The sequence below is a fragment of the Aquila chrysaetos genome, chromosome 12 (assembly GCF_900496995.4).
Source record: "Aquila chrysaetos chrysaetos chromosome 12, bAquChr1.4, whole genome shotgun sequence".
NCBI lineage: Eukaryota > Metazoa > Chordata > Aves > Accipitriformes > Accipitridae > Aquila > Aquila chrysaetos.
The window spans coordinates 1,315,463-1,342,647 of NC_044015.1; the positions used below are offsets into that span (position 1 = coordinate 1,315,463).

General features: G+C 69.4%; 3 protein-coding genes across 8 annotated transcripts; all 3 read left to right on the top strand.

The window, feature by feature from the left end:
* The first annotated feature begins 1,109 nt into the window (after nt 1-1,109).
* KCNN1 (potassium calcium-activated channel subfamily N member 1) lies at nt 1,110-13,267 on the top strand. Of its 6 annotated transcripts, none has more exons than XM_030033743.2 (12): nt 1,110-1,405; nt 6,679-6,795; nt 8,027-8,461; nt 8,535-8,630; nt 8,721-9,139; nt 9,694-9,702; nt 11,425-11,566; nt 11,668-11,778; nt 11,879-12,006; nt 12,471-12,479; nt 12,722-12,791; nt 12,889-13,267. In XM_030033743.2, the coding sequence occupies exons 3-12, from the start codon at nt 8,084-8,086 to the stop codon at nt 13,234-13,236; spliced, it is 1,710 nt and encodes a 569-aa protein (XP_029889603.1). In that variant the 5' UTR covers nt 1,110-1,405; nt 6,679-6,795; nt 8,027-8,083; the 3' UTR covers nt 13,237-13,267. The 6 variants fall into 6 exon arrangements, with proteins under 6 accessions (XP_029889603.1, XP_029889601.1, XP_029889602.1 ...); XM_030033741.1 differs by lacking the exon at nt 1,110-1,405 and adding an exon at nt 1,809-1,995 and having other exon boundaries at nt 12,928-13,267; XM_030033744.2 differs by lacking the exon at nt 1,110-1,405 and adding an exon at nt 1,811-1,995.
* A 1,356-nt stretch (nt 13,268-14,623) lies between these two features.
* Nucleotides 14,624-17,517, top strand: OCEL1 (occludin/ELL domain containing 1). Its single transcript, XM_030033745.1, has 6 exons — nt 14,624-14,710; nt 15,299-15,426; nt 15,848-16,011; nt 16,187-16,358; nt 16,750-16,800; nt 16,972-17,517. The coding sequence occupies exons 1-6, from the start codon at nt 14,698-14,700 to the stop codon at nt 17,089-17,091; spliced, it is 648 nt and encodes a 215-aa protein (XP_029889605.1). The 5' UTR covers nt 14,624-14,697; the 3' UTR covers nt 17,092-17,517.
* A 316-nt stretch (nt 17,518-17,833) lies between these two features.
* On the top strand, nt 17,834-26,403 carry OCLN (occludin). Its single transcript, XM_030033048.2, has 9 exons — nt 17,834-17,971; nt 19,590-19,635; nt 20,039-20,756; nt 21,971-22,129; nt 24,611-24,774; nt 24,884-25,078; nt 25,162-25,333; nt 25,619-25,660; nt 25,820-26,403. The coding sequence occupies exons 3-9, from the start codon at nt 20,058-20,060 to the stop codon at nt 25,919-25,921; spliced, it is 1,533 nt and encodes a 510-aa protein (XP_029888908.1). The 5' UTR covers nt 17,834-17,971; nt 19,590-19,635; nt 20,039-20,057; the 3' UTR covers nt 25,922-26,403.
* Nucleotides 26,404-27,185: the final 782 nt, after the last annotated feature.

Here is a 27,185-nt window from a genome sequence, read left to right on the forward strand (position 1 = left end):
GAGCCCTGCGCCCCTCTGGGCACGCTGCACCCCCTCCCTGCACACACACAAAGCCGCGCAGGCAACCTCTTGCACACGCACACGCAGCGATGCAACGTCCTGCACCGCTCACAACCGCGTATTTACCCCCCCCCCCGCGCACAGCACAAAGCACACCTTGTGCGCGCACACGCCTGCACGCTGCAACCCCCATAGCCGTGCACTGTACGTACACCACTCCGTGCACACCCCTTGTGCACAGCCCCCTGTGCACACCCCCATTGCACCCACCGCTGTCCACCCACACCCGTGCACACCCCCCTCGTGTTTTGTTCTATGCACAACCGCAGACCCTGCGCCCTCCTCGCGCGACACACGTGGCCCCCGTGCAAAGGCCCGCTCTGCACATTCACACACTCTCCCCGGTGCAGGGTGCTTGCACACGCGTGTGCCCAGCTCCCCCAAGCTGGCCCTGCTGCCGCCTGCAGCTCTCTGGCTTGACAAAGGGAGCTGGAGTTGGGGGGAGGCTGCAGGCGGGTGGGCAGCACCCACATACCCCCCCCCCCCCCCGCAGATACCCCCACGCTGCCCACCCTGCCCCACACCTCGCTGCTCCCTGCCCGCACGCCCACCGCAGCCTGCCGAGCGTGGGTGCGACGCACGCCAAACCTGGGGGCCTGCTCACGGGTCCCACCTCGACACCCCCCTTCCCGGGCCTGGGGGGGGGGGGGGTCCCGGTTCCCCACCGGTGGCAATCGCATCCCCGGGAGCCGCGCACCCACCGGGTGCAACGCCGAGGGCTGGGGGCCCGCGGTCCCCGTGCCACCCTGGGTGCTGGGTCCTGCTCACGCGCCCGAGCCAGGCCAGCCACGGGGCTGCTTTCGGTACAACCGGGGGCTACCGAGGGCACCGCGGCTCCAGCTTTCCACTGCCCTGAGTGGGATGGTGCTGGGCACCGGGGAGGGAGAAGCACGGCGGCCGGCGTGGGTGCTCGGGGAGGCGCGGGGCGGGCGATCGCCCACGTCCCCGCAGATGTGGCAATTAAAGTGGGGGAGCCGGCAGGCGGCTAAATTTAGCTGCAGACAATAGCTGCGGTGGCCGGGGCGGCGGGGAGGAACCGGGAGCGGGTGTGCGCGGCTGCGCGTGTGAGCGGAATAGCAACGCCGCCGCATCGCCGCCCCGGCAGCCCCGAGCCCTCCGCCTTGCGCGCTGGGGAAACCGAGGCACAGAGCGGCGGCGTGGGGCCAGGCGGGACCGTGGGGCCGGAGTCGAGGCACCCGGCCGCCCCCGGCCCCCAGCTCATCCGGCTGCGCCGGCGGAGCCTCCCGGCAACCCGGGCTCACCGCCGCGCCGGCACGTGCCGACGCCAGGCCATGGTCACCGGCGACAGCGCTCGAGGGGAGCCCAGGCCAAGGTCTGTCTGCAGGTGGGTGCACCCTGGGGGGGGGGGGGGGCGGGGGGCCGGGGACCCCCTCCCTGGCTCCTGGGGACCCCCCCCCCGGTGCTGGGGAACCCCCTGACTCCTGGGGATCCCCTGGCTACCGGGGATTCCCTGGCTCCTGGGGACCCCCCCCGGCTCGTGGGGACCCCCTGGCTGGCGGGGACCCCCCCGGCGCGGCGGGGAGCCGGGGAGGGGGGGCAAGACCGGGGCAGCGGGGCGCGGGAGTCAGCCCACGGCGGTGACAATGAGGACGCGGTGGGAGTGACTCTGCCTGGCTAAAAATATCCTCCTCCCCCATCCTCTGCCAGCGCCGAGGCCTCAAGGTCACTGCCCGCCGTGGCGGGGCCGGGGGGGGGGGGGGGGGGGACGCGGGGGCGTGGGGCGGGGAAGCCCCCGGCCCCCCCCCCCGTGCCGCAGCTCCCACACGCGCCCGGGCACGGCTGCCGTCGCCGCCGCTGCTCCGCCGCACAGAGAACTGCCGGCGCCCGCGGCCCCTGCACCCCGGCCCATGCCCCCGCCGCTCCCCGGGCACCCCGGCTCGTCCCGATGCTCCCCGTAGCGCGGGGCCGTGGCAAGTGAGCGGCGCGCGGGGACGGCGGCGGTGGGGACCCCGGGGACGGCGGCGGTGGGGACCCCGGGGACGGCTTTCCCCGGCTGTGGCGGGGTGCCTGAGTGGGGGGACACCGGGGACGCCCTGCCTGCGGTTGCGCCGCAGTCAGGGGACCGCGGGGGGGGGGGGGGGGGGGGTGTCTCCATCCTTGGGGACAGCGTGGCCGCGGGGACCGAAGCTGCGAAGGGGAGCGTGGCCGAGCAGGTTGAGGGGCCGGGGGGGTCCTCGGTGCTCCCCAGTGGCGGGGTCTGGCTGCCGGCACAGCCCCGGTGGGACGCAGCCCTGGGATGGCTCCGGCCGGGGGTACCAGCCCCACTCTGCACCCAGCTCAGCACCCACTGAAACCAGGGAGACCCTGCGCTGCAAACAGCCTCGGTCGATCCAGGTGTGACGCCGGGAGCCGGCCGTGCCGGGGTGGCACGGCCGGCGAGGCACCGGGGCTGGCGGGACCTCGGGCCGTGCACGGTGCCATGGCCGTGCGCGCGGTGTTTGCCGGTGCAAAGTCTAGGGTTAGCTCCCGGGGCTCCCGGCAGGTTCTGGCACCGTGCGGTGCTCGTGGCCTCGACGTGCCGGGGAGTGCCCGGCATGGCGCGGGTGCAGCCGTCGAGGCTGTGGGCGCGGGGCCCTCCCTGCCCCTCCCGACCTTCCCCATGACCTTGGGCCGCCCCTGGGGACCCTGTGCAGGGCTGGGGACCGCGGTGGCAGTGGGGACACCTCCACGGTGGCAGGGACCACCGCCCCGCAGTGCGGGGACGGTGCTCTCCAAAGGTGCTTGTGAGGTTTGGGGGACCCCCCCCCCCGCCTTCCCGAGGGGTTTGTGGCAGTTCAAGGGACAGCAGGGACACCCGTGTGTGTCCCCCCCAGCCAGCCCTGGGCGGGGGGTCCGCCGTGACCCGGCGGGGGCAGCCAGGCGGAGCGGCTTTGTCCTTCGGCTGAGCCGAGCCGCGTGGGGGAGGCGGCGGGTGAACCCGGCGCAGCGGCTTTGTCTGGGGACGGCGGCGCGGTGGCGGTGGAGGGGGTGTGTGGGGACCCTGAAACACCCCCCCCCCCCCCCCAAAGACCCCACAGCACCCCCCACCCCAGCCCCGGGCACCCGCTCGGCTCCGTGCAGGTAGGGTGTCCCCTGGCCGTGTGTCCCCTCTTGAGGTGGGAGGGCTGGGGACGGGGTCCCCCTTGGGCTGGGGGGGTCTGGGGGGACCCCAGCTGCCTCCACCAGCCCCGGGGACACCGGCGCTGCCCCCACGGTCCCTCCGGGGCCTGATCCAGCCCCTGCGCCAGGGCGTCTCAGCAGGGCTCAGGGGAGGGTTTTTCTCAGGGAGACCCTGGGACAAGCCAGGGATTCCCCTGCATCATGGCGGGCCCGGGGAGGTTCGGGTGTCCCCGTATGTCCCCGCATGTCCCTGCATGTGTGCCAGCCTGCGTGCCTCCCCCTGCGCCGTGGGACCCGCAGACACCCCGCAGCCCGAAGGGTGGGAATGGGCCAGATCCTGTCTGGGGCAAATCACCCCAGCGCCGGGCTCTGCCCCTTTGCACCGGTCCCGATGTGCCGGGGTGGACATGGGGTGCCTGGGGGATGGGGGCCCGGCTGATGGCATCACCAGGGGTCCCACGGTGGCAGGGCTTGGCTGAGCCACCCCGGTGCTCTTCGGGAGCCCGGTGGCCTCGTGCCGGTGCCTCCGCCAGTCCCAGGGGCCTCAGATGGTCCTGTGCCCCCCCAAACCACGCTCAGCCCTCCCTGCCCTGCCCTCGGGGGGCAGCGGCAGTGGCACACCCCCCCCTATCCAGCCCCGTGCCGGCGAGTGGGCAGCGGCGTTTGCGGGGGCCGGGGGCTCCTGCCGGCACCGACAGATGCTCTCCAGCCTGGGACATATGGCTGGGGTTTGGCAGCAGCGGGAGCTGTGGCCGCCTGAGGAACCGGGGCCACCACGGGGGATTTGGGGGGACGGGGGGGGGCTGCAAAGGGTCTGACGCACTTTGTGCACCCAGCAAGCCCCGAGCCCCTGTGCCGGCCAGCGGGGAGCTCCTGCGGCCCTGGACAGGGGGGCACGGCATGGGTCCCGCCGCCCCAAGCACCCCATCCCCTGTGCCACGGTGGGGGGGGGGGTTCCCCGGTTCCTTCCCCCCGGTACGGCAGCGGGACCGTGGCCGTGCCGCCCAGCTGCTGGCGTGGGGCCTGCGGGCACGGCCGCGGTGGCAACCGCTGCTCCCCCAAATTCCTGCCCCACCCTCCCCGGGACCGCGATTCCCAGGCAGGAATTAGCGAGCGGGTAATAAATAAATCACCAGCGGGGAGCCTTACGGCTGCCCGCCTCTATTTTTAGCTGCACCCTCCTCCTCTGCAGTTGCTCCCAGGCAGCATCGCTGCTCTGGGGCACGGGGGGAGCGGAGGGTCCCACCGCCACCCCACAGCCACCCCCAGGGCACCGGGGGCTGCTGCATCCCAGCCCTGCGGGGGTTAATCCATGTGTCCCCCCCACGAGTGTCCCTGCTCCATGCAGGGTGAGGAGATGCTGCCCCGGCCAGGGTCCCCCTTAGGAGCCCTTCGCCCACGTCCCCATCCCTCCCCAGCCGAGGGTCCTTCCCCGGCCGGCTCCTCTTTAAAGCCCATGACATCCCATACCCACCCAGGGTAGGCCCCCCCCCACCTCTCCCCGGGGACCCCCCAACCCCACCGGGAAGGTGAGCCCTCGTGGGTCCCCGTGTCCCAGCCCCGAGCGCTGCCGCGGGGGCGGCGGGAGCACCCTGCGGCCGTGCCGAGACACCCGGGCTGCGGCGGTGGGCGTCCTGCTGCCGCATCACCGCCAACCTCCCGGTGCGGGAGCTGCCGAGAGCGGGGACGCTCAGGGCCGTTGCTCAAGGACATACGGCCGCCGTGGCCGGCAGCCCCGGCTGGGGGGACCTGCCACGTCCCCGTCCCCGCGATGGGGCCGTGGAGGACCACGCTCGGTGCCCCCTGCGCTGCCCATCCCGCCCGAGCATCCCTAGGGATGCGGCCACCGGCCATGATGTCCCCATGGGGACAGGGGACACGGACCCCCTCGGGGCTTCGCAGTTTTAATCAACCCTCCGGGCGCTGAATCCTGCCGGAGACGTCCCTATCGATGTCCTGACAGGGGGAAGATTTAATAAGGCCCATTTACGTTGCCATCGATAGAACCTATTAGCGAAATGACCGCGGAGTGATGGTTAATAAAATATTTACTGTCATCTGTCTGGGAGGGCTCTGGGGGCAGCTTCACCGACCCCATTTGAGGTGCCGAAAAGTTTGCCAGGCCACGGGGCAAACGTTCTGCCCCGGCACGGCTCCGGCATCTCCGGCACCTCCACGGTGAAGGGGGCCTGGGGCCGGCAGCTCTGGGAAACCGCTTCCCCTCCACCCTGCCCGCTGCGTATTTTTCTCCCCAACCGAGTATTAAAAAGAAATCGGAGCCCATTTTCCTGCAATAAATTTGGCAGAATGGAGAGAAAATGATCTGGCTCTGGAGGGGAGCCAGCAGCCCCGGATACACACCGGGGAGCAGCTGGGCACTGGAGCCCGGCCACGCAGCCTTTGCTCCCATAGGTAGCAGGAAAGCATCTTCCTTGGCTCCGGTGCATCCCTTGGGAATGGCGAAGGGGTCCCAAAGCCCTGCTGCCCCCCACGGATGGGGGAGATGTTGGTGATGGCAGCCCCTTCCCGGGTGTCCCCGCACCGGGCAAGGTGATGGTGTTTGCAACGGGGATGCCGATGCCGGTTCAGGGTGTTAGCCGGGATGGGCTGCAGCAGGACTCGGCGCTTGGAGGCCTAAAATCCAGGGAGCTGCCACCCCCCCCCAGGGTACAGCCCCGCTGCAGGGCTGGGGGAGAGACTGCGGGGACCCCCCCAGCTCCCCCGTGAAAGGAGCACCGCAGCGACCTGCCCCTCCAACCGGGACGGCGCTGTGGGTGCCGTGGGCGCTGTGGGCTCCGCGTGGGGATTTTGGGGCCCGTCATGCAATGGGGCCGTTGGTGCTGGGGGGGGGGTGTCCGTGCAGCGGGGCCGTTCGTGCAATGCGGCCCGTCGTGCGACGCGGCCAGTCGTGCAACGGGGCCGTTGGTGCTGGGGGTCCGTACTGGCTGCGGCGGGGCTGTTCCTGCAGTGGGGTCCGTCCTGGCCGCTGTGGGACCCCCCATGTGTGACGGGGCTGCTCGTGCTGGGGGGGGGGCTGCACTGGCTCTGCAGGGCCAGCCCTGCAGCGGGGCCGGGGGGAACCGCTCGGGCTGTCGCCTCCCCCCGTTGCAGCCCAGCCCTGGCCCTGCAGCGGGACGGCGCAGGGCCGGGGGCTCTGCCCGCGGACCCCCGGTGCCCCTCCGGCCCTGCCCCTTACCCCATGGCCTGGTGACAAGCCCACAGCCGAAAAACACGGCTCTGCTCGCCGACTCCCCGCTCGCCCACCCTGGCTGCCGATGGGGGGGCTCGGTGCGGCACCGGCAGCCCCCTTGCCCACGGCCCCGCCGCTGCCCCCCAAGGCCGGGGGTGCGTGGGGGGACAGGGGACACGGTGACCCCCTCCCGGGTGGTGATGCCAGGGCAGGACCCTCGGCCGGGTGCGGTGGCTCTGGGGGTCCCTGACACCGCGGCCAGGGGGGGTTTGGGGACCCCGCTAATGCCGCGTCTCCCCCCCGGCCAGGTGTGGAGGGAAGCCCATGGCACCCGGACCCCCGGACCCCCCCCGCGCCAAGCCCCGGCCCCGCAGCCCCTAACGCCCCGAGGCCCCCCCCCGGCCGGCCCCGGGGAGCCCGAGCAGGTAGGGGGGGTGCGGGGGGGGGCCGGGACGGGCAGGGCTGCGGGTGCAGGGAGCTGCTGCGGTGTCGGGGGGGGGGGGTCACAGGGGTGCTGGGGGGGTGCACTGGGGGTGACGGAGGAGATGTACTGGGAGTGTGCTGGGGATGCTGGAGGCAGCGCACTGGGGAGGATGGAGGGGGTGCACTGGGGGGGTGCATGGGGGATGATGGGGTTTGGGGTGCAGGGGACCAGCGCAGTGAGGTAGGGGTGGGGGGGTCGTGGGGGGGGGCGCCGGGGGTGTCACTGGGGGGCTGAAGGGTGTGATGGGGGGGGCTGTGCGGGGAGGGTGTGCTTAAGGGTGGCGCGGGGGGGGGGGCTTGGCGGGGGGGTGCCGGGGGTAGGACGGCTGGGCGGGGCCTGGGGGGGGCTTGGGGAGGGGGGGCCGGGTGGGTGTGTGTGGGTGCGGGGGCGGCAGAGGGGTCTGGGGGCGCAGGGGGGTATCAGGGAGCGCCTGGAGGGGGCCGGGGGGGGTGCGGGGGGGAGCGCTGGGAGGGGCGGGGTCAGCGCTCGGGGGGCGTGGTAAAGGGCGTGGCGCGGCGTTCGTCACCGGGGGCGTGGACGGTCTCCGCCAATGAGCCGTTCCTCCCCGCCTCCGCCCCGCCCCCGAGCGCTCCGGTCCCGCCGCCGCGCGCCCCCGGGACCGAGCCGGGCTGCGGCGGCGGCAGCGGCGGCGGCGGCGGCGCGGCCCCGGCCCGGCCCGGCGGCAGGTAGCGGGCAGCGGGCCGGGTTGGGCCGGGGAGGGGGGTTAAGCCGAGCCGAGAGCCAGCCGGGCGCCCCGGTACCGGGAGCCCCGGGCACGGCGGGGACGTCGGGGGGCGGCGGGGACGCGCAGCTGCAGCTCGTTGCCGGAGCCGTCCCGGGACCGCGGGCAGGGGCCAGCACCGGGTACCGGGGGCACCGTGGGGCCAGACCCGTCCTGCCCTTGCTGCCCCCAACCCGGGGGGGGAGTACAGAGGGGGCGGCCGGGCTGCGGCGGCACCGACCCCCGGGCGGGGGGCACGTCCCCCCGTGGGCAGGACGCGTCCCCCCGTGGGCAGGGCACATCCCCGCCGCCGTTGAGGCCGGCACATGGGCACCATGTGCCCTGGCAGGCGTCGCTCGGTACCGGGTGGAGCGAGGATGCCCACCCCGGCTCCCCCGGGACCCCCCAACCCACACGTGCCCCCCGCCCGACACCGTCCCCTCTCCCGCAGGTCGCCCCCGCGCCGCTGAGCCATGCGGGATCGCCCGGCCCCCTCTCCGCCAGAGCCATGAGCGGCTGCCGGTACAATGGGGGGGTGGCACGGCCCCGGGGCCCCCTGAACGCCTCCGCTCGCACCCTGCACCCGCTGGAGGGTGAGACCCAGCCGCTGCGACCCCACCGTCCCCCCGGCCTCGAGGTGGTGGTCTCACGGCCGGAGCAGCCCGGGGGTCCGGATCCCGGCCCGGCGGCGGCCCCGGGGCAGGATGTGGCCGAGGAGCGGGGGCGAGGACCCCGGAGGAACCAGAACATCGGGTACAAGCTGGGGCACCGGCGAGCCCTCTTCGAGAAGCGGAAGCGCCTCAGCGATTACGCCCTCATCTTCGGGATGTTCGGCATCGTGGTGATGGTCACGGAGACGGAGCTGTCCTGGGGGGTCTACACCAAGGTAGGGATCGCGGTGGGTGGGGGACCCGTGTGGGGGGGTCCGGCTGGGCTCACGCTGCCCGCTCCCCTCTCAGGAGTCATCGTATTCGTTTGCACTGAAATGCCTTATCAGCCTCTCGACCGTCATCCTCCTGGGGCTCATCGTCATGTACCACGCCAGGGAGATCCAGGTGAGGGGCACCCGCGGGTGGGTGCTCACCAGGGCTGTGCCGCCCCGGGGGTCCCACCACCCACCCCACCCCCTCTTTCTCCCCCCGCAGCTCTTCATGGTGGATAATGGCGCCGACGACTGGCGCATCGCCATGACCTACGAGCGCATCTTCTTCATCGCCCTGGAGCTGATCGTCTGCGCCATCCACCCCATCCCCGGCCAGTACCTCTTCACCTGGACGGCGCGGTTGGCTTTCACCTACGCCGCCTCGGTGGCTGATGCCGATGTAGACATCATCCTCTCCATCCCCATGTTCCTGCGGCTGTACCTGATCGGGCGCGTCATGCTGCTGCACAGCAAGCTCTTCACCGACGCCTCCTCCCGCAGCATCGGTGCCCTCAACAAGATCAACTTCAACACCCGCTTCGTCATGAAGACCCTCATGACCATCTGCCCCGGCACCGTCCTCCTGGTCTTCAGCATCTCCTCCTGGATCATCGCCGCCTGGACGGTCCGTGTCTGCGAGAGGTACGTGGGGTGCTCCCCAACGGGGGTCTTGGGGGGGGGGGGGGCAGGGGCGGGGGCTGCGGGGCTGGGGTGCAGCTGAGGACGCACGGTGCAGACCCCGGCGGGGCTGGGGAGGGAGAAGAGGCCTCTTGGAGAAGAGGCCCCCGCTCTCCAGGCAGACCTTCCCCGGTGGGACCCTCGTGCCCCGGGTGGTGGCCAGGATGGTTTTGCCAAACCAGAACTGCTTGCTGAGGCGAGGTGGGGGCAGCCGGACCCCCAGGCTGTCCCCAGATCCCCCCCAAGCCCTTCTGTGCCCCCCCTGGGACGCAGCAGGACCCCCTCTCTGCCGGCGGGTCCGGCCAGGCGGAGCTGGGGGTCTCGCAAAGGGGACCGAGCCCTTGCGCAGGATGTGGCCCGTGCTCCTCAGCTGCGCCCACCGGGATGCCGGGGCCGGGATGCCGGGGCTGGGATGCCCGTGCCGGTGCCCTGCCCGTGCTCGCCCCTTCTCAGCCGCTCCCCCGGGACGCGCATTAACTGCTCTTGTTTTCCCTCCCTGACCGCTCTGCTGCTCGCAGGGACAAACTGTGAGTCACCCCAGGGACCGACAGCGCGTCCTGCACGGGGCGTCCCCCCCGCCCCAGGCTTGTGCTACCCAGAATTTAGGATTAGCTGCAGCTGGCGGGTTAGGGGGGGGTGGTTCAAGGCTGGGGGCCTGGAGGGAGGCAAAGAGGCCACGGACACAGAAAGGGGCCGGAGCCCTTTTCCGCTTGGAACCTCAGCAGCTGCTTTCTGTCCCCGCTGTGCCCCCCGAGCCGGGGTGGCCACGGTGCCCACTCTGGCCACAGGCACAAGCCGGGGGTCCCGTCGCACCATGGGGGGGGGGGCTGGAGCATGGCTCCTTCTGCCCCGGCTCTCAGGGTGCTCTTGGAGGGGTGGGCTTGCTGCAGGAATCACTGTGGGTCCTGGGGTGGCCCCGGAGGGAGAAACCCTGGCAAGGAGCGGAGCCGAGCCGGAGCTGTCAGGAAGGAGCCGCTGGATTCTTCTTGTTTCTAACCAGAGGCTTCGGCTGAGTTTCGAAAGGGTTTTTGCTCAGCTCCGGTGGTTGCCGTTGCTCAGCGTTTCCCCTCCTTAACGTGCACAGTTTGGGTGCATTGGAGTCCTGGGTGCTCCTTGGGAGGATGGAGGGGAGCGGGGAGCACCGCAGCCCCTGCTGTCTTGGGGTGACGTCCTCGGGCTGCCAGCCTTTTGGGGACAGGCTCAGCCCTCACTGCCAGCCCAGCCCAGGGTGCAGGTCCCCCCCGGCCACGCGGTGCCCCCCCAGCATTGCCCTGCCGCATCCCTCGGTGCCGGCTGAGGTTCCAAGGCCAAACCGCATGGCTGTGCCCGGGGGGGCCGGGTGGAGGGACGCAGCAATCCTAAATTCCTTGCCGCACGCTTGAGTCCACCCCGGCTCGCTCCTGTCTCCTTCCTTCCCTTTTCTCACCCCCGGCACCCGGATTTCCCGGCTCCCCGCTGCTCCCCGCATGCCCTCATCCCGCTGCCCAGCTTGGCTGCACCCAGCACCCGTCCCCGTCCCCCAGCCGGGCTTGTCCCGGCAAGTGGCGGGGGCTGTGTCTGGGAGTCCCTCGAGGGGGGGCGGGGGGCACAGCTGTCTGCATTCGTGGCATCGGCGCTGGCCACGGAATCTCAAAGCACAGTGTCCCCCACTCCCCCCACAGTGATGCCTGTGGTGGCCTCGGGACCCTTCGTAGCCCTGGGCTTGCTTGGCGGGGGGGGGGCAGCTCACCAGGGTGGCCTCCCAGGGGCTCGCGGGGCAAGGGGTGCTCCGCTCCAGCCAGGTCTGTGCAACCGTCCCCCGCTCTGCAGAGGCGGGGTGTCCCCTCCCTGGGGGGTCCAGCGGTGACACCTGTGTCCTGTGCTTTGAGATCTCTGGGGGAGCTCCAGGAGGACGGATGTCGCTGCCATCCCTGCGTGGGGGCTGCTGCTCCGCACCCGTCACCTCGTTATCCTCGTCCAGCAGCCCCCCCCCGAGCCAGCCCTGTTCCTGGGGGCCGCAGCTTGGAGGTTTTCCTCCTCCCTGGCACCCATGTCCAGAGTGGCCATACCTGGTGTCCCCAGGGTGTCCCCAGCTTCTTTGGGGCCCCACATGCCAGCAGTGCGCCTGGGAGCTTGGGGACTCTCCCGGCTGCAGCCAGCGGATGGGAAAGGGGCTAAAAACCATGTGGCAAAGCCAGTAGCGCCGTGGGGGGGGCACGTGGTGGGACCTGGACCGTGCGGTGACAGTGGCTGCGCTCGGCCCCGGGCAGGTACCACGACAAGCAGGAGGTGACCAGCAACTTCTTGGGGGCAATGTGGCTGATCTCCATCACCTTCCTCTCCATCGGCTACGGGGACATGGTGCCGCACACCTACTGCGGGAAGGGCGTGTGTCTGCTCACCGGCATCATGGTGAGCGCCAGGGAGGGGGGCAGGCGGGGCGGGGGGGGGGGGACGAGTCCTGCACCCCCCTGTCCTGCCGCTGCCCTCACCGCGGGGCTCTCTGCCCGCAGGGTGCCGGCTGCACCGCTCTGGTCGTCGCTGTCGTTGCCAGAAAGCTAGAGCTCACCAAAGCGGAGAAACACGTGCACAACTTCATGATGGATACGCAGCTAACGAAGCGGGTAAGACCCCCCCCCGCCGGTGCCGTCCCCCCGCTAACCCCATCGCCAGGTGCAGGACCAGCCATCTCCACCCCTGACCCCGGTGCTCTGTTGCTTCCAGGTGAAAAATGCTGCTGCCAACGTACTCAGGGAAACGTGGCTCATCTACAAACACACCAAGCTGGTGAAGAAGATCGACCATGCCAAAGTTCGGAAACACCAGCGTAAGTTCCTCCAAGCCATCCATCAGTAAGTGCCAAACCTTTACCTGCTTCCTACGAGGAGGTTTTTCCCTGTCGTGGCTCCGGAAGGAGAGCCGGGTGCTTTCTCCCCTTCTGCACCCGTGCTGCCTGGACCCCCGGGTTGGGAGCCAGGTGGTCCCCGTCCCCTGTCCCTGTCCCCGCTGTGGGGATGCTTTCCCGTGTGAGGACCCCCGTGATGCTGGGGTGACGCCAAGGGTACCTGATCAATGAGGCTTGGTGTGACCGTGTCTGCCGTCCGGCTTCACCCGCATCGGGGAGCAGGGCTGGGGGGCTGCAAGCCCCTGGCTGCCTCTTACTTTGGGGGGGGGGAAACCTATGGGTGCCCGGCTTGGTGGGGGAACACCCGGGGTGGGGGGGTCCGTGCTGCGGCTGCTGTCGTCTCGCTGCGCTCTTCGTGGTGGTATTAAACCTGCTGTTGTGTTTTGTCTCTGTTCTGCCCCGTCCCTGCAGAGCTCAGAAGTAAGTCGCCCCACGGGGCTGCTCCTCTCCTCCGTCTGCTCCCGTGTGCATGGGCTCATCGCTGCAAAACGCGGGGAGTGGGGGACACGGCGGTGCAGCCCCCCCCCCCGGGCTGCCTGGGACGAGGATGGAGGGGCAGAGGCTGTGCTTGCGGCGTGGGGGGGGGCTGCATGCTAGGGTGCTGGGGGGGGGTTGCACGGGGGTGTCACTGACCCTGACCCTGCTCCCCCATGTCTCTGCAGGTTGAGGAGCGTGAAGATGGAGCAGCGGAAGCTGAACGACCAGGCCAACACGCTGGTGGACCTGGCAAAGGTGAGCGATGCCGGGGTGGGATCCGGGGGACCCCGCTGCAGGGGCTCCCGGCGCTGAGACACCCCCCACCCCCGGCGTGTCCCCCGATTCCCGTCAGACCCAGAACATCATGTACGACATGGTCTCGGAGCTGCAGGAGCGTAACGAGGACCTGGAGAAGCGGCTGGGCGCCCTGGAGAGCAAGATGGAGGCGCTGGGGCTGAGCCTGCTGGCGCTGCCGGGGCTGGTCAGCCAAGCCCTGGGGCAGCAGCAGCGTGAGCTCCTGGGGAGCTGGACCCCCCGTCTCTGCTCCGCCACGGCCCCTTGCACCCCCACCCGAACCCCCAGGTCCCCTTCCACCGCCCCCCCCCACCTCCTCGGACAGCGGGTGATGGGGTGGGGGGAGGCCGGGGCCCCTCTTATGTCTGGCCATCGTGTGGCTGATTTCAGTAGCTTTGTTCTGTAAAGCCCTGTATAAATTTCCTGCGTTCACTGTGCTGGCGTGAGGCTGGAGCCCCCCCCCGGGCCATCCCGTGCCCCCCTCCCGGCCAGGCGGGAGGTGAGCCCCAGCCTCCAGGAGGGCTTTTTAGGGGTGGGGGGGGATGCAGCAGCCGCTGCGCCAGGGGGGATGGAGCAGCTCTAGGGGGGATGGAGCAGCCCTGGGGGGGGGGCAGGAGCTGGGAGGGGGGGGGAAAGGGAGAGGGGGAGAAGCCAGGAGCCCTGAGCGTTGTGGGGGGGGTCTGGGGGCTTTCCCCCCGGGTTTGGGGGGGGTGGAGGTTGGGGACAGGGTGGGGGGACGCCTGGGGTCTTGCCTGGAGGGTGCGGAGTGGGGGGGCAGACCCCCGAGGTGAGAGCAGGGCTGAGCCCTGGGGCTTGAGGATTTTGGCGGGGGGGGGGAGCTCTGTTCCTGGCTCTGCCACGAAGTGACCTTGGCGAAGTCACGTCACCTCTCTGTGCCTCAGTTTCCCCCATCTGTAAAATGGGGATGGGGTGGGGAGGGAGGGGGGGGCAACGGTACCGACCATTGTAAAGTGCTGTGAGATTCCTGGATGCAATATTCAGCCCAGCCCCCTCCCAGCGGGGTGGGCGAGGACCCTCTGCCAGGACCCCCACAGCCCCGGACCCCCCGGGGGCCAGTCCTGCTCCCCAGCCAGGACCCTCGGGTGGGGGGGGTGGGGGCAGGGGGGGCTGAGGCGCACATTAAAGGAGGCTGAACTGGACGCGTCGCTCTCTGCTCACGGCAGCGGGACCCCTGCCCGGCGGGAGGGGTGGGATGGGGTCCTGGGGTGGGGGGGATTGTGAGGAGGGGGTTGCTCTTGGGAGGGATCTTTGCAGCTCCCCTCACTGCAGAGGCTCCCCCCATCCCGGGAACCTTGCAGGGGGAGGATGGGGCTGACATGGGGGCTTCAAACCCCCTGGGGGGGGGCACTGAGAGGGCTGGGAGCTTGCAGCCCCCCCCCACTTGCTGACACTGGGGCAGGTTTGGGGGGGCTCATAGCAGCAGAATGGGCGGGGGCCGGTGATGGGGCTGGGCTCAGAGCATCCCTGGCCGTGCCGGGGTACCCGGGCTCCCCGTACGCAGCCCCAGGATGTTGGTGCTGCTCAGCCCCCAGCCCTTTGCAAAGCCAAAACCAGGGTCCGGTGCTGGGGCCCTGCAGAAGGCGGGTGCAGAATGCGGCCCTCCGTGGGCACCGGGCAGGGTGGAGGTTGTGTGGGAGCCGGGGTGGGAGGCTGGGGTGGGCAGTGGCCGGATCCTGCCCACGCAGGGCCCCGTGCCACGCTTCGGGGCGGCGCGGCGCTGTTAATATTTAACTGCTGGTGCCTGGCGGTGGTGGTGGCGGGTGGTGGTGGTGGGCGGTGGTGGGCATTGGTGGTGGTGGGCAGCGGCTGAGGGACGTCGCGGTGAGCCCCAGGACCGCGTCCCACCATGAGACGGGCAGGTAATGCCATTGGCAGGGGCTCAGGGGCCAGATGCTGTCCTGCAGGGGCTGGCATGGGGACAGGGGGGACGACACGGAGCTCGGGAGTGACACCGCGGGGCTGGTCCACTTGACACGAGTCCAGCAGCATCTGGGGGGTCCTTGGTGGTCATGGGGATGGCTGGAAGCGATGCAGTGGGGACCCTTCCTTTCCTCCTGCCCGGAGGGGCTCCAGCTGGTCCCTGCTCTCACCCAGCCTGGGTACTGGGAGCACCAGTGGGTGCTTTCCCACTCGCCCACGGGCATTTCCAGCCCAGGCTGTGGGGAACCAGGATGGGGTGGCAGCCCTGGGCCATGCACCAGGAGCAGCTCACAGTGGGGAGGTGACATCCCGGGGCACGGTCAGAGCTCATGGCCGGGTCCCCATGTCCATGGCCACTCGTAAATCCCTGGCGAGCGATGGGGAAGGAAGGTGGCTCGGGGCCAGGCTGCATGTGTGCCCCGTGGGGGAAACTGAGGCACGCAAAAAGGGCTGGTAGCACCGTGACCTGTGTCGGCTTGCCGTGGGGTTTGCTCCCATCCCTGCTCATCTTGGGGCTTCTCCTCCAGCGGGGCTCAGCCCGGAGGTGGGGAAGCGAAGCAGCCGCCGGATGCACCCAGGGGACCCCCGTCACCCCGAAGCCACCGCGAGCCGACGGCCGAGCCCACCTGTCCCACCGGAGAGCCGGGGCTGCCGGGTATGGAGCTGGGTGTGGGGGTGCCGAACCCCCAGGCTGGGCTGGAGGCGTTCGGCCCCCGCTTTGCCTCCATGAAGTCCTGGCCGGGGGGGTGCTGGGGGCAGCCGGCCTGGCCTGGCTGCTCACCGCCATCCTCCCGGGGCTGTGCCACGGCCCCCTCCTCGCCGGCATCTGCCGCCTGGCCGGGGATGCAGGCAGCCGCTCTCATCTTCCTCTTCCTCACGGCGCTGCTCTGCCTGGCCGGCAGCCTCCTGTCCCTCTGGATGTGGAGGTGCAAGGTGGTCTGGAAGCACCCGGAGGTCTCCGGGAGTCCCACGGTCTCCAGGAGCGGGGACAGCCCCGGTGGTCCCCCCCCACCCCGTGCCCCCCTGGTATAGCATGGGGGTCATGCAGCCTCACACCCCTCCTTTGCCTCCTGAAGCCTCCGTCAGCCCGAGCCAGGCGCGTTGTCTTCGAGGACGAGGTGATGCCATCGGGGAGACCCTCAGGGAGGGTCCCCACTGCCGAGGAGGGCAAGAAGCCGGGGGCCAGGTCCATCCCCCCCGGGCTGGCACCCCGGCCACGTGCTGTCCCAGACTACGTAGTGTAAGTGACTCCCGTGGGGATGGGGACGGCCACAGGATGGGGTGTCACAGAACCCCGGGGACCCCCGACACCCAACCGAGAGGGTCCTGCCCGCCTGGGCGTGCGGGCAGCGCCGGCGGCAGCGCCCGGGCTCTCCCTCCCGCACCCTGAGCCTCGTGGCCTCGTGGCGGTGCAGAAAGTACCCGGCGATCCGGAGCCCCCGGCAGCGGGAGGGCTACAAGGGCGTCTTCCAGGACCAGCTGGCGGAATACACGGAGCTGCTCGGGGAGGTCCGCACCGCACAGCGGAGGCTCAGGGAGACGGAGGCGGCGATGGGCCGGCTGCCCCGGCACGCCACGAGTAGGACGGTGGGTCCCTCGGTGGGCACCGGCTGTGGGCACCATATGTCTTGCGAGCAGTGTTGGGTGTGATGAGTTGGGCGGTCTCTGCAGGGACTGGGGATGAGCTTGGGGGCCTGCAGCGGGGTGGGGGGGGGGACAGGAGGGGACGTGCAGACACCCAGGCCTCTGCGGCTGAGAGACACGAGCCATGCTCGAAGTCATCGGGCAGCTGCTAGAAAATTAATAAGCGGCAGCATTTCTCGGCTACGCCCTGGGTGAGGTTTTCACCCCGTGGCATGAAAGATGGCTGGCTGCCCTGGAGCCCCCCCATGCTCATTAGCTCCAGCTGCCTCGTTAGGGCCGTGCTTGGCCAGGCTGAGACCCCCGGGGTTCCAGGACGTGTGTTTCTGCCCCGCAGGATGGGAGCAAGGTGGCCCACGTCTGGCATGAATATATGAGGAAGAAGAGGGTGAGCAGGGGAAGGGCTCAGGTTCTGCTCCCTGTGCTGGGGGCTGCAAGCCCACGGCCTCCCCACAGTGCCTCTCCCCCCTCCACAATGCTTGGGGGGGGTCCCCAGGGCACCGCAGGACCCCGGTGCCGTGGCAGGGTTCCTCCCGGCTGAGCACGGTGCGGCCGGCAGGATTCGGCCTTCCTGGAGAAGCAGCAGCGCTGCGAATACCTGAAGAAGAAGCTGACGCACATCAAGGCGCGGATCCAGGAGTACGACCGCGACGCCCGCGACAGCGCCGTCTATTTCTGAGCCTGCGCACCGGCCGGTACCGACGCCGTGGGACGATGACCCCGGGGGGGACCCCAGGGGAGACCCCAGGGGCTGGGTGCTGGGGAGGGGGTGGCGATGCTGCGGGGACGCACCCGGCGCCCACCCAGCCGTTGCACCCACCCGGGGCACGGAGAACAAACCCGCAGGCTCCTCGTGCCGCTGGTTTTGGGGTCCTCTGGGTGCTCTGTGTCCCGGGGAGCCTCGTGGGTCTGGGGTCCCCTGGGAGCTGCCCGGGGCGCTGGGTGGGTGCTGCCTGTTCCCGCGTGGGAGCCAAGCCCTGGCTGTGCCCCCCCGTTACCCCATGTGAATTGGGGGGGCGGGGGGGCACCCCCCCCTGGGGCAGTGGGTGCTACTGCTGCAGAAGTGGCCAGAACTGGTTTTAATAAAACACAGTGATGTTTTTTTTGAGGGGGGTCTTAATGCGCACCCTGGGGCAGCCAGCGAACGCGTCCCACCCCAGCACCCGTGGGACCCTCCCGTCCCCAAGGAAAACAAGGCGGGGGGGGGGTGCTGGGGAGGGGGCAGAGCAGACCCCCGACCCCAAAACCCTTCGGGACCTCAGCCGGGGGGTGCCCCCCCCCCCCACGCCCCCTAATTCCCCCCCCGTGCAATTTAACCGACCCCCCCCCGGAGACACCGGGACGGAGCCGCCCGGGCTGCGGCGCTGAAAGCCGGCGGCGGGAGGGGGGGGGGCGGCCCCCGGGGCTTCCCCCCCCCGTCCGCCTCCGCCATCCCACCCCTCCCCGGAGGCGGAAACCGGGGCCGGGCCGGGGCCGGTCTCCAGCAGCGCCCGGCCGCCGCCGTGCCGCCGATCCCGGCTGCCATTTTAAGGTGAACAAAGAGGCGGAGGTGCGGGCAGGTGAGTGGCTCCGCGGCGGACGGGACACCCCCCCCCCCCCCGGTACCGGTACCGGCACCGGGGGGCGAGCGAGCTCCCGGTACGGGAGGGTGTACCGGGGGTCCGCGTTCCCCGCCGCGCACGGGGGGGGGGGCTGTCTTTCCCCGCCGCCCCTGCGCGCACCGCGGTCCCCACCGGTATCGGTATCGGTACCGGGCTCCCCACCGGTACTGGGCTCCCCACTGGGGTCCCCACTGGCGCCGGGGTCCCCACTGGGGTCCCCACCGGTACCGGGCTCTCCACCGGCGCCGGGGTCCCCGCCGGGCTCCCTACTGGTACCAGCACCGGGGTCCCCACCGGGCTCCCTACTGGTACCAGTACCGGGCTCCTCAGCGGCACCGGGGTCCCCACCGGGCTCCCTACTGGTACCAGTACCGGGCTCCCTACTGGTACCAGCACCGGGGTCCCCACCGGGCTCCCTACTGGTACCAGTACCGGGCTCCTCAGCGGCACCGGGGTCCCCACCGGGCTCCCTACTGGTACCAGTACCGGGCTCCTCAGCGGCACCGGGGTCCCCACCGGGCTCCCTACTGGTACCAGTACCGGGCTCCTCAGCGGCACCGGGGTCCCACCGGGCTCCCTACTGGGTACCAGTTATCCGGGCTCCTCAGCGGCACCGGGGTCCCCACCGGGCTCCCTACTGGTACCAGCACCGGGCTCCCCACCGGGCTCCCTACTGGTACCAGCACCGGGGTCCCCACCGGGCTCCCTACTGGTACCAGTACCGGGCTCCTCAGCGGCACCGGGGGTCCCCACCGGGCTCCCTACTGGTACCAGTACCGGGCTCCTCAGCGGCACCGGGATCCCCACCGGGCTCCCTACTGGTACCAGCGCCGGGGTCCCCACCGGCACCGGTGCTCCCGGAGCCGGAGCCCCGGCAGGTGGAAAGCGAGAGGCGGCGGCTTCTCCCGGGGGAGCGGGGCCGGGGGTCCCTCTGCCCACCCGGTGCCCCCGCAGCAGGGAAGGGACCCCCGGAGCCCCCGGTCCCGTGTCCTCCCCGCCGGCACCGGGATGCTCCGGGTGGCTGTGCCCGGGTTATGGCTCCGGGAGCCTGAGACCCCCCAGCCCCGCTCGGGGGGGGTGGGGGGGCCCCCGGTGCTGCCGTTGCCCCAGCGGCCCCTCAGGTGGGGGTTCCTGCTGGGGCAGGGGGGGTCAGACCACGGCCCCGGGGGTTAATCTGACTGGGACCCCCTGAAGCGGGGTGGGGGGGCGTTTGGCTTGGGCACCCCAGGGAGGTGCTGCCCCAGACCCCCCCCAGGACGGCAGTTGCACCCCAGACCCCTGGTGCCCACCCTTGCTGCAGGTCAAGGGGTGCCAACCCCCCCGCAGACCCCCACCCCAAGGGCCTGATCCTGCCCGCTGAGCCCTGGCACCGCCAGGAGCGGGCGGCCGGGTTGGGTTTCCCACGAGGGTTCAGGTTTCCGCCGCACTGCTCCCCGCTCCGTGATGGGGGTCTCCGGGCCGGGGGGGGGGTCTCTGCATCAGTTTTGAAAAAAACAAATTTTTGAAACCCAGTTTGCCACTTTGCACTGGGCTTGCTAATGTGCCCTGTATTGTTATTCTTTTTTTTTAAATCCAGCCAGATCTGCTTACGGAGGAACCCTCGGGGTTAGCACTAGCCTTGGGTAAGAGGTTTTCTGCTTTAATTAGAATTTAAACAATCCAATTCATTCAGGTGGTGTCTGGTGGCCGCGGCTGGGGGGGCTGGGGAGGCCTGGCATGGCAGGGTCTCGTGCGTGGAGCAGGGCTGGGGTGCGACCTGGCAGCTTTTGCCGGGAGATGCTCAGTGAGTCACTTCTCCCCGTGCCTCAGTTTCCCCATGAGCGGCGGTGACTCTGGTGGCGTGGTGTTGGGCACGGGCGGGCGGTTGTTGACGGTGCCGTCGGGCTGGTGACGGGGGACCAAAGTCCCTGCCGCGCGTGCGGAGATGTAGAAACCCGGCAGTGCCGCCTCGCACGGCTGCAGTACTGGCACCGGCACCTCCCGGTGCACGATCAGCTCCGACGGCTCCGTCCATCTCCCCGCCAGGCTCTCCACCGCCGCCACCATGTTCAGCAAGAAGTCCTACGACGGCCCCCCCGCGGGCTACGGCCCCCCCACGGGCTACGGTCCGCCCGCGGGCGATTACGGCTACGACTACGGTGCCCGCTCGCCCCCGCCGGGCTCCTACTACATCGAGGACGTGCCGCAGCACTTCTACAAGTGGACCTCGCCGCCCGGCGTGGTGAGGATCCTGGAGGCCATAGTCATCCTCCTCTGCATCGCCATCTTCGCCTGCGTGGCCTCCACCCTGGCCTGGGAGTACGGCTACGGCTTTGGGGGGGTTTATGGCAACGGGCTGGGGGGCTACTACGGCTCCGGCTACTACGGCAGCGGGCTGAACTACGGCTACGGTTACGGGGGCTACTATGGCGGGGTCACCAACCCGCGGGCGGCCAACGGCTTCATGATCGCCGTAGCCGTGCTCTGCTTCCTGGCCCAGCTGGGGCTCTTCGTTGCCAGCGTCAGCAAATCGAGCGGCTCTCGCTCCCGTCGCTTCTACCTGGTGGTCATCGTGGTCTGCGCCGTGCTGGCCTTCATCATGCTCATCGCTTCCATCGTCTACATCGTGGGCGTCAACCCCCAGGCGCAGATGACCGGCAGCTACTACTACAACCCCTTGCTGACCATGTGCAGCCAGATATACAGCAGCAACAACTACCTGAACCAGTACCTCTACCACTACTGCACCGTGGACCCCCAGGAGGTGAGGGTGCACACCAGACCCCCCCTCTCTGAGCCAAACCGGCAGCGCAAACCCCTTGCTCTGCTTTAAACATGATGCCGAGTAAGGGCAGCGCGGGAGGGAGAGCATCAGCGACCACGCGTCCTGCCCTTGGGATGGGTGTGCAGCGCCGGGTCCCCGGCCAGCCGGGGTTTTCCCCTCCGTCTTTAATTTTTTGGGTGGTACCAGTGACCGTTTCGTGGCCGTGCAGGGCAGGGGGTGGCTGCTGGTGCCGGATCCCAGCCCGGCTGTTTGCCGGAGTGAGCTGGGGCTGCGGGAGGAACTGGGGCGAGCCGGCTGCCCGTGCCGGGAAGTTTCGGGGAGGGGATGGGCTGTCATCCTAGCACAGACCCGGTTTCTGGTACTTTGGTCTCCCCAGTCGTAAAAGTATTTGAACAAGGTTGGGGCCGGGGCGGGCTGCATGTGCCAGGCTGGGTGCAGGGTCAGGGTGCCAGCTGGGTGCCAGCTCTCCCCAAGCACCCATGATGCTGCCAGCCTGGCTCGGCAGCCCAACAGGTCAGTGGGGCAGCGAGAGCCCTCAAAACAAAGTTCATCAGCCCCAGTTTCGGCTGAGGCCGGTGGGGAACCTGCGTGGCACATGGGCTGGGACTGGCGTTGCCGGTTCCCATCCTGCTGGGCTGGCCGTGCCGCATTCCTGTGCCCTGAGCGGGGGGGAGCTGCGGCACCCGTGCTGCTCCTGCTCCATGCAAAGGCCAAGCGTGGCCTAATTCGTCCTCGCCCGGCCCCAATTTCAGTGCAGCTGCAGGGATCTGGCTCATGGGAAACCATCCGGGCAGGGACCCGGCTGCGCGGTGCAGGAGCTGGCCCGTGGTCGAGCCGGCAGTGGGGACGGGGTGCTGCACACAGATGCTGGAGGGTGCCAGCTCCCTGCTGCTCCCCGAGCCCCAAACTTGTCCTGTCCCTGTGGGAAAATCAAACCCCCCCCCCCCATTGCTAGAGCTGGCCCCAAAATCTCTTGAACCCCTGATGGGCTCCATCCTGGCTGCCCGGGCATGGGGGGGTCCTGCCTCTCTCCCCCTGCCTTGGTGGGGGGTCCAACATCAGGAGGATTTTGGGATGAGGGGAGCAATTCCTGCTCAGCCCAGGGAGGTGCGGGGTACCTGGACCCCCAGCACGGGGTCTTCGCAGCCCCACAGGACCCCCACCCTGAGAGCCCCTTCCCTCTGCTCTCCCAGGCCGTGGCCATCGTCTGCGGGTTCCTCATCGTCATTCTGCTCTGCCTCATCTGCTTCTTCGCTCACAAGACGCGGAGCAAAATCTGGAAGTATGGGAAACCAAACATCTACTGGGACAAGGTGCCGGTGGTCCAGGAGGGTCCCAACGTGGAGGAGTGGGTGAGTCTGAGCGTGGGCTGGGGGTGCCGGTGGGCACCCAGGGCTGGGGGGGTCTTCCACCGCCTCCCCCCGAGCATCCTCCCTGCCTGCCCTTGATCACAGGGCTGGACGTGCCCGAGGCAGCGCTGGGTCGGGATGTGCCGGGACGAGCACAGGCGCTGCGTGGGGACCCTGGGGCTTCTCCCGGCGCCGGGGCTGTGCCGAATCCGGCCAGGGCTTTGTGCCAGGACCCTCTTTCTCCCTGCCTTGTGCCATGCCGGTGCCTGGTCCCGGCGTGTTTGCACACCACAGCAGGCAGCTCCCGGGGTGCGGTGTTATTGCCACCGGTGCGACGCGGTGCCCGGTGCTCGCCGGGTCCCTCCCTGTCACCCCATTTAGGCACTGTGTTTTTTCCCAGCCGGTACCATTCCCTGGCACTGTGAGGCTTTGCACAGGGTGCCGGGCTGGGCGAGCTGGTCTCAAGCTCCCTGAAAGACAAACAGGGTGGGATCTGATGGGCCGGGTGCCAGGAGAACAAGACCGAGGCTCTGGCTCCTCTCCCCTTTGCTCGCCCCGTGCTCGGGGAAGCCGGCCATGAGACGCTGCCCGTTGACACCGTTTGGTTTCAATCTTGGCAATGATTAACTCGGCTCGGCGGGACTGTGCCACCCCACTGCCGTGGAGGGAGACAGGGGCTTTGCAGCAACCAAACCGGCACCGTCTGGGCTTCGAACGAGCCTGTGTCCCTTGGGTGAGGGATGCTGGGGACCCCCCCGCTGCCGCTCAGCCCCCTCGGCCCCAGGGAGATGCTGGTCCCAGCCTGGCCCCACTGCGTGCCGGGACGTGCCCTGTCCTGTCCCTTGCTCTGCAGCTCCCCGAGCCGGTGTCTCCATGGGAGCCGGTGCCTGGGGAGGGTGCGGGAATTCTGCAGCATCCCATGGGGAAGGAGCCTTTGAAATCTGCCCCTGCCCTGGAGCGTGGCTCTTGGGGTGCTGCCGTGCCCTGGCCGAGGAGGGGCTGCCCAGGCCCCCATAGGAGCTGGGACAGCGGGCAGCAATGGACCGCTGCATGGGCAGGAGCTGCATCCCTGTCCCCTGTCACTGTCCCCATCCCATTCTTGTCCCCATCCCTGTGAGGCCGGGGCAGCCCGGGGGGGGGGGCTCAGGCACTGGGGTCCCCACTGGAGCCTGGGATGGGGACATTTATCACGTTTATCCCAAACCTTCAGTGCAAACCCAGAGTCGAGCACAACAGTTGCTCTCAAGCCCCAGAAAGCTCGGCTCTGCTCCGTGCATGTGTCCCCACGCCTCGCTCTGTGTGTAGGTCTAATATTTATTTTTCATTTTGCAGAAATACCTTTGTTCTCCTTTATTTATTTTTGTTAAAAGTCCCTCCCTTGCAAAGCATTTCCTGGCCCGCTGGGGGCTGGGCCGGCTGGGGGGGGGGGCCGGACCCCGCACACCCGGGCTCCCCCTTGCCCTCACCTGCCCCTTGGGGGGTCCCCGCTCTGCCGGGTGCCACCGTCCCAGCCGGGTGGGCTCACCCACCGGTGACACGTCCCCACTCGGTGGGGATGCAGCCGTGGGGAGGTACCGGGGTGTGAAACCCTCCGGGCACGTCTCGTTCCCTGTTTACGGTCTGGACTGAGATAAACGGGTGACCTTCGAGCGGGCGTGAGCTGCCGGGTGCCGCTGCCTCCGTCCTGACGCGGCACGGGGACGTGGCTGTCCCCGTGCTGGTGGCTGCCGGTGGCCGTCTCACCTGGTGGCCCCGTCAGGCAGAGCGGGGCCGAGAGCGGCCCCCGATTAACCGTGTCTTCGTTAGTCAGGGCGGGAAAAGTGCCGGAGGAAGTCGCTCCGCCGGCCGGAGCTCGCAGCTGACGTCCCCAGGGTCACCGTCCCGGGGAAGGGACCGGCTTCCGACACAAACAACCCACAAAGGCCAGGAAGGAAGGGGGAGGGAGGGACAGACGGACGCCCCACGTCCTCCTTGAGGAGCCTTGGCCGTGCCGGGGCAGCAGCGAGGGTCCGGGGGTGGGCGATGCTGGACGGGGCGACCGTGCAGCCCCCGGCAAAGCCTGGAGGGGGTATCACCCTGGGGGTGCAGAGCAGGGTGCCAGGACCCCCCAAGCTGTGTGTCCATCTGTGCTTGTCTCCCAGTGGGACCCCCATGGTGGCTCTGCGCAGGGCGGTGTTGCCCACTGGGCTCTGTGGGCCCTTCTCCGGGGCACGTCCTGCAGCCTCCCCCCTCCCAAACGCTGCTCTGCCGGACGGGGGGGGACCCATCCCTTGCCCCCCCGTCCTGTTCTCCATAGCCATGCGGGACGCCCCACTGCAGCTCTGCCGGGACCCCCAGGCAGGATTGCAGCGGCTGCTCCGGGGTGTCTCCAGCCCCGTGGGATGGAGACCAGTGTCCCCATGTGCCACGGTCCGTGCTCCGCTCGAGGGTGGGCGAGCGTCCCCACCGTCCCGGCACACGGCTGAGCGCCTCTTCCTGCTCCAGGTGAAGAACGTGGCGGATGGGGCCAGCATGCAGGACGAGACGGCCACGCTCGCCTACTCGGAGAAGCCGACGAGCCCCATCGCTGCGCCGCCCTACAGCCCACCCTCCTACAGCTACCCCCCCCAGAACGGGTACTACCCCTCGGGGACCTACAGCAGCCGGGGGTGAGTGGCCGGGCAGGGGTGGAAGGGCTTGGAGCGGAGGGGGGGGGGACCCTGGGCACCCGTTTCCCCCGCCATGCCGAGCTGGCTGACGTTCCCGCATCCCCCGCAGTGACCAGCCGGATCGGGTGGTCAGCCCCAGCCCGGCGGAGGAGAAGGCGCGGGAGCAGCCCACCAAGCCCCCCGCTCGCCGCGGCCGCCGACGCCGGCGCAACCCCGAGCTGGACGAGTCGCAGTACGAGACCGACTACACCACGGCCGTGGAGTCCGGCGATGAGCGGGACCGGGACCAGGACCAGTGGGCCAGGTAAGGGACGGGGGGGGACCCTTGGGAGCCCCCAAGCACCCAGAGCCACCTCTCTGGGGGGTGACCCTGCCCCTCTCCCGCAGCCTCTACCCCCCCATCACCTCGGACGGCACCCGCCAGAAGTACAAGCAGGAGTTCGACACGGACCTGAAGCGCTACAAGCAGCTCTGCGCCGAGATGGACGGCGTCAACGACCGCCTCAACCAGCTCAGCAAACAGCTCGACAGCATCTCCGAGGACAGTCCCAAGTACCAGGTCAGGGCTCTCCGGGAGCCGTGGGGCCACCGGGACACTGTGGGACGTGGGGGGATGGATGCTGCGGTGGGTCAGGGATGGATGCTGCGGGGTCTCGGGATGCTGCAGGGCATCGGGGATGGATGTTGTGGTGGATCAGGAATAGATGCTGTGGGGACTCAGGATGCTGCAGGGCATCGGGGACGCTGCAGGGCAGCACTTGTCCCCGTGGGGTGTCCACCTTTGTGGCCCCCGGCCGTGGTGCCCGCCGGTTGTGACACCCCCTCCCACCCCTTCTCTTCGCAGGACGTCGCAGAAGAGTACAACAGGCTGAAGGATCTAAAGCGGGTGAGTGTGCGGAGCGCGGCCGGCCTCAGTTTCCAGCTGAAGTGGGGCTGGGTTGGCGCGATGTAGCTGGGGGAGGTGGAAACCGTGCCCCCTGCCCCCTGGCTGCAGCCCCCTCCCCAGAGCCCACGCAGCTGAGGCCGGTCCTGTGCTGCCTTTCAGAGCCCCGACTACCAGACGAAGAAGCTGGAGACTAAAACCCTGCGCAACAAACTCTTCCACATCAAGCGGATGGTGAGCGACTACGACAAGGTGCGGGGGTAGCCTGTGCCAACCCCCCCCCCTCCATGGCAAGATGGGCACGAGGGGCTCCCCGCTCCTCACCCACCCCTGCAAAGACTTTGGTGCGTTTTGTACCTTTGTTTGTATAAAAAAAACCCCAAACCCAAGATTCAAAGCCACCCCGTGATGTCGGTGCCAAGGGTGTGGGGCCAGAGGGGGCTGCTGGAGCAAGGCCCCCCGGTGCCTTCCTATCCTGCATCCCCTCCCGCTGCTGTAAATATATTTGGGGAGAGTCCACAGCCCCTGGCTGACCCTGCCAGCCCTGAGTTTGGGGTACCAAACCGTGGCTGCAGCCCGGTGCTGGCAGGGATGTGCTGCCTGGGCTGGACGGGGCAGAGCATCCCTTGGCCGGGCAGAGCCCTACAGCCCCCCGAGCCCCCAGGGCTGCCCCTGGGGGAGCAGCCCTGGGCAGGGGTGATATTTTTTAAGGAACTGGCTGAAACTGTGTAATTTTTTTTTTTTTTTTTTTTAAAGAAATAAACTGTATCTATTGATTTTAAAGCAGGGCCGATGTGAAAGGGGCCACGGCGGAGCTGTGCGTGGGAGCGGTACCTCTGGTGGGTGGGTGGCCCGGGCTGGATGTGGGGGCTGTCTCCATCCACGGTCACCCTGGCACAGCCACGGCGCTTCCCGGTGCCCGTGGAGCCGACATCCCCGTGGGGCCGAACAGATCCTGCCCCAAGCCCTGAGTGCGATGGGTGCCGCGTGGATCCTGCACCCCCACCCCTGCGTGTGCTGTGGGGAGCAGCTGCAGTTCCCCAAGGCAGCCCCCCCAGCCCTGCCCCAGGCTGCAGCAGCCCCCACGCTGCCCAGACCCCACACGGGGGACCCCCCTGCATCCCCCTCTCCCCAAGGCTGGTCCAGACACCCCAGCACCCCACGCCCAGCTCCTTCATGATGGGGGGACCCCCAAACCCCTCATCTTGGGAGGGGGGACCCCAACCCACCCCCCCCAAAGACCAGGTACTAACCTCTGTGCTGGCTCCTGCTTCCCTTCATGCTGCTGATCCTTTCCCTAGCAGACCGCAGGCAACACAATTTATTCCTGAGGGACCCGCCCTGCGTTGAACAACATCACCCAGGCCCCCCCCCAAATCCCCAGGATTTCCAAAACCCATCCAATTTTAGATACCTTATGGGGGCTTAATTTTTTTGGAGCTCTAGCTCCCATTCTGCTTCATCTCCCCCCTCACTCCAGGGTGGGCTTCAGCATCACTGCAGGATAAGCCCCTTTCCCTACTCACAG